We start from the raw sequence: 10,869 nt of genomic DNA on the forward strand, positions 1-10,869 counted from the left end.
AGCTGTAGAGGGCAGTGTCACTGGCCCTCATATGTGGGATCCGAACCGGGGCCCTCTGGCGTCCCAAGCCAGTTCTTAACCATTGCGCCACTCGGTCGGCCCCCAAGTTTCATTTTCTTACAAGGACATTAAACATAGTGGATTGGGCCCACACCACTGACCTTATTTTAACTGAATTACTGCTTTAAAGACCCTGTCTCCAGATACAGTCACATTCTGAGGCACTGGTGGTTCAGACTTCAACATATGAACATTTAGGGGGCACAATTCAACCTGTAACAACTAGTAAGTAAAAGATCATTTTCAGTTGAGAAGGCTAAATGGTAGTGCTATAGGAGTTAGATGAAAAATGATAAATCCAGTATCCTGGAGTATTTTGGGAAAGCTTTCTAGAGGTGTTGTGCCTAGCACCATATCTTAAAGAGATCTTAAAGAGTCGTGACAATTTGAATGGGCTGGTTGTCAGGGGAGGTACATTCATGAAGCTCAGTGTGAGTGAAGGCCCAGAGGTAGAAACAAGTGAAGAGACCATTGTAGAATCTCTGATTACTGAACTATCAGACTTGGGAGGAAGTTGAGAGGTCACCCAGGCCAAGCTCCCATTTGATTCAGGAATCCCTTGCCAAAGGACTATTCATCTTTTGCTTGTGTACCTCCCAGGACTGGGTGCTCATCAAGGCATTTGCTTGATCTTTGGCCAGCTATGCCTGGTCAAAACAATGGCTTGGATGAAGTGGGGACACTTTGCTAGGAAGTAGAGGACAATAAGGTTGTGTGTATAGCATGCCGGTGATGTCTTCATACCAGTCACCTTCAGGCTCTTCTTTCTGATGTCATATTTTAATTCCCTCTTGCTGAAAGTGTAACCTCTGTTTTTATAATCTTATTCTTGTTTGACCTTCCCTGTGGGTTAGGAGCCTTGGATTGTTGTTTGGCTGAGCTACCTTGAGGAGATGTCTTTCAATCTCTGGGCTTCAGTGTTCTTGTTTGTAACAGGAGGCTAATTAACATTCCCTGTCATGTCCATCTTACAAGGTTATTGTAAGGATTATATGGAATAATAATAGCTGTGAATGTGACCAACAATGTCAACTCTAGGGAGATGCAAAGGTGCCAGCCTGGGTTGCATTGCCCAGAGTTAGGGACATCATAAAGAGGTGGGCGGTTTCTCCGTTTGCCTGTTTTGCTGATGTTCATTTGATTCATTCTCAGCAAAATAAGCAAATGGAAAATTCATCCACCAATAAGCTACCTTTCATATTCCTGAAGATGTGAGGGAGAATCCTTGGTGTGTGTGTGTGTGTGTGTGTGTGTGTGTGTGTGTGTGTGTGTGTGTGTGTAAGTGATAAAAATAAGCTTGGAAAGCTTCAGAGAGTAAAGTGGAGGTTTCGTCTTTTTTTATATGACCTTAGACAGGTCCTTTCCAACGTATACTCTATTTATTAATCTGTAAAATGGAGATACTAATGCCTGCCTCCATAGGGTTGTTCTGAGAAGTGAAAGTGATCATGATGATGAAAGCCCCAAGAGAGTACCCACTAGGAGAGAAGGCCCCAGGGGAGTATGCAGAGGCAGGGCTGGGGGAAGGGTGGCAGGAGAGTGCTGGCATGGCTCCACTGGGGCAGGATCTTATTATTCCGGAGGTTGGCCCAACACCTCTGGCAACTTTGGAGAGGACTTTTCGCTGATTCGACACAATTAGGGAGCCCCACAATAAACAGCATCTAACTCCAGCACGGTGGGAGGCAGGCAGAGGTGGCAGCTGTCTTCTCCCAGACGGAGGTTATTCACCCCCATCTCTCCCTGCACCCCACCTCCCAGTTTTGAAGCCTTGGCAGGGGACAAAGGCAGTCGGTTGGGACCCCCCCCTCCCACGCCTCTTCCACGGCGGCCAAGCACTCCCAGAGCTGCGGGGCAGAGAAGCAGAGCCTGCCTGCTGTGATGGAACAACCTGACTGAAGGCGAGGTCCAGGGCGGAGGGGATTGGGCTGTAGGGCTGTGGAGGAGGGGAGGCGGAGGGGGCGCTGGGGCTTTCGCAAGCTCCAGCCCTGCCAGCCCAGCCAGCTCAAGACAACCCGCGCCAGTCACTGGGGCCTCGGAGAAGCCGGACTTCGCGGGCACCATGCAGTGGATAAGGGGCGGATCAGGAATGGTGAGTGCACATAACCCTCGCTTCCCCTGCTTGAGCCTCAGTCCCCTAGCCCCACCCCCAGCTCCTCCACCAGCCGCCATGCAGTGAGCCCCCTAGCCTCTGCCCACCGCCCTCCCCGCTGTCCTTGAGACACCAGAGCTTGCTGTGGCCATTTTAAGAGCTCTTGCTCGCCTGCCTGCTGAAGAAAGCCCCCTCCCATCCTCCTCCGCATTCCTACTGCCTCTCCCCCCACCCCAGAGATTGGCGTGGGATTGTAGTGGGGGTCACCCGGAAGGCCAGAGAGTCAAGGGGGCTGGCAGAGGGGCTCTCTGGGAGCAGTGAGGCTCCAAGGCTGCAGGCCAGCAGGCATAGGGTTGGGAGGAAGGGGACAGTCACAAAGCCTGGGATTGTGGATAAGGCAGTATGGGAGAGCTGCATAGATTGGGTGTACCCCCTTGCTCTGGTTGGTCCCAGGGCGTGAGGGACACAGAGCCACTCTCAGGGAAGCTGCCTCTGGGAGCCCTGGACCCCTTCTTTGCCTGGGTAGGGGTCACTCTGTTCATAGTTGGGGCTTTGTCAACGAAAGACAGCTGCAGAAATCCCTATCCTGGGAATGGGTCCGGACCCCATTCATTTAAGAGAGCTCTCTTCTCCACCCCCCAAGGAGTGTGTGCTTGTGTGTATGTTTAGTACCATCTTCCAACAGTTCATTTTATGTCATGTTGCTACCTTCTCCACCTGGAGACCTTGGAATGACTTCCCTTGCAGAGATGAAGTGGTGACTGCATCTTGATGTCTCTCTGACTCAGCCAGGGGTAACTCAAGTCTGGTCAGGGACTCTGGGGAGTGGGAGGCCCCTGTGCCTTTGTCCTCAGCTGGGAGGCATGGCAAGAGGGTTTTGGAGGGCAGTTGGGTTGGGTCAGCAGGCACTGATGTCCATGCCAGCCCACACTTCTGCACTGCCACCCACAGCCCGCAGCTGTAGGAAAGTAGCCTAAAGCGGTTGGGCAAAAATGGATGTTTAACTCTTTTTTTTTTTTGCTCCCATTCTGGAAGGGAGGAGGGAATCTGGCCTTGGCTAGGACTGTACTCAGCGGAGCCATCCTCTTCCTTTCCTCAGGGTTTCCCTTATACCTCTGTTTTAGTGTTCTCGAAGGCATTCAGTTTATATTCTTATATGCCAAGGCTTTAAGAGACTCTTGTTCCCAGACATCCCTCTTTCCCTAGGGTCCCATCAGGGCTATTTCAGATGTTTGTAGAACCAGAAAAGGTCAGAACAGGGAAAGTCCTTCAAGTCCTTGTCATCCGTATAGGAAAGCTGAGACCCAGAGAGTGGGAGAGACTCCCCCAGGGTCACACAGCTCCATGAAGGCAAAGCTGAGTCTAGCACAGGAGTCTCCTGACTCTCTGTCACTGTTCTTCCCCACTGCTCCACAGAATCATCAGTTCAAACGGTGCTGAGAGAGGCAGAAAGGAACAAAGAGTCATGATCTTGGGAAAGGACTTCCTTTAGGATGAACTAATGCCATGACATTTGCTTGAAAGAAAAAAAAATCATGCCCGTCCTGGTATTTCTGTCAACTGGGTAGTGAGACTTCCCCCCTCTTCTAAATATATTGTAATATCGGGGTACAGAGCCACCATTGACAACAGAGTAAATTAATGGACAAATTTGAAGTTTTGTCAGTGTGAGAGAGAAGAGAAAATAACAGACAGCTTGTGGAGACTATATAATTACAGATTGATTGATGGGGAAATCTGATAATATTTTTAGGGTACTGAAATGGCAAATATTCTATGATGAAAGCCTTTCTTTAACTGTTTGCCATAATTCAAGAGATAGGAGTAGTAAACTCTTCTAGCCTGGGAAGCAGGAAGCCTCCAGGCTTAGCCCTGCAACTGTTTGATAAGAATGCATCGGGCCTCAGTTTTCTCCCCTGTTAAATAGGGCTATTAAAGATCACCAAAATTCCTTGCAGATCTGAGATTCTTAGATTCCTAGAAGTAAATGTTGGATAAAATTTAACTAGTAGCTCATTATGAACAAAAAGAGAGTGTATATTTAGCCACCATTTTATAATGTGGCTAATCAAAGGGTCTTTGCTCCTGGTTTTTTCATTTGCAAAGTGTTTGAAATTCAGATTGAGCTTTTTATAACAGTGAGATTTTTTTTCAGAACATTCGACTATTATAACTGATTTCAAGTGTCACATGTAAATGAAGGTCCTTGAACATAAAACATCAGTCGGGATTTTATAGAATAAGAATATGTCTCAGTAGTTGGTGTTAAAAACTGTGAGTTCACTTTTGATGGTAAAATTTTCAATATATTTATTCATAGCTTCTGCCTGCAATGCCAATTTGTGCTGTGTTAGGCAGTGTGCCTAAGGTGGAAAGAATGCTGGTCTCAGAGTCACAAATCTGAGGTCGAGGGCCTGGCTTTTACACTTCTCAGCTCTGAAATACTTACCAGTTGTCAAACCTCTTTCATCCTCAGTATTCTCATCCATAAAATGGGGATGAAGTACCTAATCTCATAGGCACTATTGAGGTTATTAATTCTTTCAACAAAAATATAGAGTATATACTCTGACTTGGCACCAATCTAGGAGCTAGAGAGACTCTCATGGATCTTACAGTCTGTGGGTTGGGGGGTTCACTAAACAATTTGTCAGGAGAGGCTAAGTGATAAGAAGAAAAGGAAAACGTTGTAAGAGAATAGAGATAGGGAGTGGGATGATATATTAGATCAGCCAGAGCCTCTCTGATTAAGGGAAATTTGAGCAGAGATGTGAAAGAAGTGAAGGAACAAGCTCTTATGCAGCTGTTTAGGAGAAGAGGGGTCTAGGCATGAGAGAGAGAGAGAGAGAGAGAGGGAGAGAGGGAGAGAGAAGAACCGGTTTTTTTAAAGAACAGCAAGGAAGCCAATGTCCTGGGGACATTTAATCTGAATGAGATGGGTAGCTTTTGGAAGGTTTTGATCAGATAAGGGACATAATCTGATTTAAATTTTAACAAGGGAATATATTGTAGTGGGGCAAAGGAAAAAGCTGTGAGAAGACTTAAATTGGCCAGGTCAGAGGTGATTGCGGCTTGGACCAAGGTGGTGATAATCTGTATAAAAGGGTTGTGACTTTTCTTTTGTAGCATAATTTGTAGATGGTCTATGTCTTTCTCCTTTCTCACCATCCATCTGGTTCTTGGATGGCTGAGTGTGGGGCTAGAATGAACACAGTGTGGGTGGATGCATGCAAGGGCATTTCGTATCTAAGTCAATGATCAAATTATTTGCTGGTGTGAGCAGTTAACCCAGTTGGTTAGAGTGTGGTGTTAATAACACCAAGGTTGCTGGTTTGATCCCCACATGGGCCACTTTGAGCTGTGCCCTCCTTAAAAGAGTCAATATTGCATCATGAAAGCAATGTATAACCAATGACGATGGCTGTTCCCCAATGAAAAGTTAAAAAAAATATTTGCTTTAGGATCCTGGCCTTTGGTGGGGCTAATTGAGGGTTGGTTCTATGTTGATTACCAATGAATCAGTTCCTTGCTTCCTGGGATGCTGGAGAAGAAGATTAAATGTATTAGTACTAGATGTGGTACATTTAACATACGTGATATGTGGAATGGATAATTTTTAGTACTCTCTCCTTTATATGACAAAAATTATTTTCAGTAATAATAGCACTAATAATTATTTTCTTGATTTGTTTTTTAAATTTCAAATAATTAACAAAAAAGACTAAACTTCAATTAAATATTTAAATTCAGTAGCATAATATGATCTAAAATGTGCACTTACCAAACAAAAATGGTACACCTTGCAGTTTGTATTGTTTTCACCGTTTTTGATGTTAAGCACAAATAAAAACGCCAATTTGTCACATAAATGAGGGAATTGAAGTAACTTACATTCTGTTTCCTTGACTTTACAATCACTGTGCTATCATTGTTTACTATGAACCTACTATTAAAATGCTGGAACGTACAGCATCAGAGCTATTGCACACAAGAAATGCACCCAAACCCACTTTGAATGATCTAAACCTTTACAAAGTGAAATGAAATGAACATATGTAAACTCTCTCTCTCTCTCTGTGTGTGTGTGTGTGTGTGTGTGTGTGTGTGTGTGTGTGTGTGTAGGGGGGCAACTGTATACTTGGAAGTTCTCTTCCATGCAGAATATAATATTATTAAAGGATAAGTAATAAAAGGAGCTAATTTGAAACTTCATATAGATTACTAAAACTCCGTAGTAACAATAATTGTTTAGAACTTTGACCAACAAAATATTTTTTCAGGGAGGAGTATTTTATTACTGACATTGTTTAAAATTGCTGGACATTGTGATAAAAAATACTTTGACTTTTAGTCTTTAAAAAAAATTCTCTATAGGTAATACACACCTTCATTGCTTGCACTAAAGGTTGTCCACTCCTAGTGTCCCACTCTTTGTTTGCCATGGCTTTGGAGAAAAGTATGGAATCTTGGACTAAATCCCATACCACATTTCATGTGACCTTTATAAAAGCCACAACATTCGAGTTGGTGGAAATCTCTGCATAGGCAAGATGGAATGGCCAACTGGTATGTTTAACAGTTGATTTGATTCTGCTATGAATAACAAAGATCTATCCATACTGGCTTGAAACACACAGGTTTTATTCTTTCACATAAAAACTCAGGAGATAGGCATACCTGGGCCAGTGTGGCAGCGTTAGGAAGCCTTTTGGGACGTCTCTGCTTTACCATCCCTAACAATTGGATTTCACTCTTGAGGTTTCTTCATGGTCCAAGATAGGTGTTGAAGCTCCAGAACATCTATTAACATCTACATTCTAGGCAGTGGGAAGGGCAAAAGAAGAGGAAAAGGACTTGCCCCTTCTTTTGAGGTGGTCTCTTAAGCTAGAGCAGACCCAATCCACTCTGTTATCTAATTTGTGGAATTTCCATGGTGACAGTATACAAGTAATTTCAGGCTTTACTCTCTACATTGCTCATGTTGCTTCTGGGCTGCCTCAGCAACTGGGTTTTTGCTTTATATGTTGGGTTGCTGCTTAACATTTTGGAAAAGAGTTTTGCTTGCCTTGCATTCTCCTATCCCCCACCCAAAAATATTTGAATACCACTCATTTTTAAGATTGTAAAAACTGAGTCTCAGAGAGGGAGTGTGGTTGACCCAAGACCACACAGCTACTCAGTAACTAGGAAAAGAATCCACATATCCTAACTCCCAGTTCAGTGTGCCTTCTACAGTATTCCTGAGATAAATTTAGTAGGGCGCAAGGGAAGGGAAGCTTATGTGTTATGTGTAAGTTGTAATAAATGTTATCTTAGTCAACTCTCACACTATTCTCTAAAAATAACTTTTAACGTCAACATTTGTTGGCTTATAAGTTGATGCGACAAATATTCGCTGAGCATCTACTATGTGCCAGGTACTCTTCTAGCCATTGGGGACACAGCAGAGAATGAAACAGAAAAATGTCCTTGCCTTCCCAGAGCTCATAGTCTAGTCCAGCTTGGAGACAGGGATAGAGAGTTTCAGTATCTAGCTCAGGGTTAAATATAAGGCAGCATCGGCTTTCAAATCCAGATTTATCTGATTACAAAAGCCTTATTCTTTTCACAACCCACCCATCCACCAATGACCCATCCCTCTATCTACCACTATTCACTCACTGATCTGTTAATGCTCACCCATCCACACATCCATCCATCCGTCTGTCCATCCTTCCATCCATCCATCCATCCATCCATCCATCCATCCATCCATCTATCCATTTATCCAAGGTATTTTTTGTTTACTTATAAACTGCTAGATGCTGGCTATATAGCAGGCAGAGTCCCCTAGCTTTCTCATTCTGCCTCGGTATCAGCAACCTAGTGTAATGGTTAGAAGCACAGACCCTGGAACAAGATTCCCTGCATTCAAATACTTGCTCTGGCCCTTTATTATCTGTGTGGTCTTGAGCAGCCCACTTAAACCCTTAGGATCCTCATCTTTCAAGTTGGGAAGAGAGTAGTACATACCCATTTCATAGTGTTATGCAGATTAAATGAGTGAATACCTGTAAAATACCTTGAACAGTGTCTGGCACAGAGGGGATAAATAAAGTCAGCCTGGGTGAAATGTTATGAGAGGTACCAAGAAGGACATGTGGGAGCACAGGGGATCAGGGACATGGTGGAGAAGGGTTTCAGAGGATTGGAAAGGGCTTCCTAGAAAAGATAGTATTTACTGTACCTTTAAGCCTTTCACATGACAGAGTTGGCTTGCTGTGGCACAGTAGGTGAAGCAAGAAATGTTCCAAACAAATGGAACAACATTAGACAAAGAATTGAGGCATGAAAGTGCTAGTATGTTCTGGAAATAACATGTGGGTGCTCTGGTGTGGCTGAAGCCAGTAATTATGGCAAGGTGGACTGGGGCCACATCAAGAAGGACCTTGAATGCCAGGTTCAGAAGCTTTTTCTGGTAGAAAGAGGGCGATGACATGATGAGATTGAGTGGTGCCTGTGACAGCTGGAGGCTATAAACACACACGCGTGCGCACGCGCACACACACACATGCACACGCACACGCACAGAGTGAGAGCAGTGACCCAGCTCAACTAGTCAGGAGGGATTCCCACCTATTCAGACTTTTTGTTCATTAGGTCTTCAATTGATTGGGTGGGACCTACCCACATTGGAGAGGACAATCTGCTCTACTCAGTCTACCAATTCAAATGTTATTCTCATCCAGAAACACTGTCACAGAAACACCCAGAATGTTTGACCAAATAACTGGGTACCCCATGGACCAATCAAGGTGATACATAAAATTGATTATCACATAGGCTCACTTATCTTCCCAGTCTTCTGTGAGTAGACAGGGAAGGGCTGCGTGAACTGTGCTATTCTCTACCCATATAGGGAATAATTATTATCCCTGACAGGACAGAGAGGATACACACTTGGACTAGCAGAATATGATCTTTTCTACTACCCTGAATTTAGGCCTCAGAAGACCAGACCTAACTTTCCTCTTCTCTGAGTAGATCCAACAGGAATTTCATCCACAAGGAACCATCTCTCCTGCCCCAGCCCACAGCTTCCTGAAACCTCTGCTTGACGAAAGAATGAAAAAGGCCTCCAAACAGCCCAGTGGCATGATGAGCAGAGCTTCCTAGGATCCCATTGCTCTTAGTTTGCTTATTGTACTGTTACTGTGTGTGTGTGTGTGTGTGTGGTTGTGTACTTGATTAGCTCTGCAACTGTTTAAGTTGTTCAGTAATGGGAACCAAGAAGTGGGGGTAAATAAATTCATTCAGCTATCTCTAAGAAGTCCTATTGCCATGAGGAGACATTTTATCGAAGGGCTTGCCTGACATACCAGGGAAATGACATTTAAGCTGAGTCAGCTGTGTAGAGATTTGGGAAAAGAGCCTCTGAACTTGGATTACAATAAAAATAACGGAAGCCATAGTGAGGCTTGTGGAAGTTTGGGGGAGGGGGCAGGTATAGCATGTACAAAGGCCTGAGGGATAGAAATAAGGCCAGTGTGACTGGAGCACAGGGAGAGCGGGGACAAGTTGTATGATAGGATGGCAGAGAGTCAGGCAGGGAGAGCTCACACAGGATCTTATAGGCCCAGGGAGGGTGTGCATCAGCTATCCTCAAAGGCAGTGTGGTTTAGTTGTTCCTAGCACAGACTCTGGAACCATACTGCCTGGGTTCAAATTATGGTTCTGCCACATCTTAGTTTTGTGACTTTGGACATGTTACAAAACCTTTCTATGTCTTAGTTATGCCCTCTGAAAAATGACGATGGTAATGGTACTATTTATAGTGTTATTGTGAGGATTAAGTGATTTAACATGCTCACAGTGTGCATGACAGTGCTGGGCATTGGTAAATGCTATTTATTCTGAGTACAACAGGAAGCATTTAAAGCAGGGGAACAATGGGGTCTGCTTTGTGATCGAACAAGTTTACTTTTGCAGACTCTAGAGAGAATGGATTGAGGATGGTGAAAGTGGAGATGGCTAGCCCAGTTGAGAGACTGCTACAGAAATGAAGTCAGTGGAGTTGGAGAGAGGAGGGCAGATTTGACATTGATTTTGGAGATAGAATCAATGGGAATTGCTGCTGGATTGACTGAGATAGGTGTAGGACAGGGAATAAACAAGGGAGATGATCCCTAGATTTCTGGCTCTGCCACTGACTAGCTGTGTGATTTGGGGCAAGGGGTATAACCATTTTAATTAAACTTCAGTTTCCTTATGTATTAGGGTTCTCCATAGAAATAGTATCAACAGAATGCATATACTATTGTAAGGTCTGCCAATTATGTTTGCAAACTCATCATAGAGAAAGTACTACATACCTCATTGCTGAATATCACTACGGTCACCTTCATAGTAGTCCTCTTGGGAAGCTATGCACCAACGCCAGTGCCTAGCCCACCCTTCAAAGCAATTTTGGAGTTCTTTTTCTGGAATGGCAATCAGAGCTGTCATTGTATTACCCTTGATGTCCTGCATGTCATCAAAATGTCTTCCTTTCAATATTTCCTTTATCTTTGGGTAAAAAAAGAAGTGATAGGGGACCAAATCAGGTGAGTAGGGAGGGTGTTCCAATACAGTTATTTGTTTACTGGCTAAAAACTCCCTCACAGGCAGTGCTGTGTGAGCTAGTGCATTGTTGTGATGCAAGAACCATGAATTGTTGGCAAAAAGTTCAGGTCGTTTTT

The 10,869-nt window shown here is 44.1% G+C and overlaps 1 protein-coding gene across 1 annotated transcript in view; it reads left to right on the forward strand.

The window, feature by feature from the left end:
• The first annotated feature begins 1,726 nt into the window (after positions 1-1,726).
• Positions 1,727-10,869, forward strand: part of ARHGEF9 (Cdc42 guanine nucleotide exchange factor 9) — a 172,015-nt gene continuing 162,872 nt past the window's right edge. The window contains exon 1 of the mRNA XM_019656112.1: positions 1,727-2,152. Coding sequence (XP_019511657.1) covers positions 2,123-2,152 — 30 coding nt within the window. The 5' untranslated portion in view covers positions 1,727-2,122. The remainder of the gene's footprint in view (positions 2,153-10,869) is intronic.

Source organism: Hipposideros armiger, unplaced genomic scaffold, assembly GCF_001890085.2.
Source record: "Hipposideros armiger isolate ML-2016 unplaced genomic scaffold, ASM189008v1 scaffold_254, whole genome shotgun sequence".
NCBI lineage: Eukaryota > Metazoa > Chordata > Mammalia > Chiroptera > Hipposideridae > Hipposideros > Hipposideros armiger.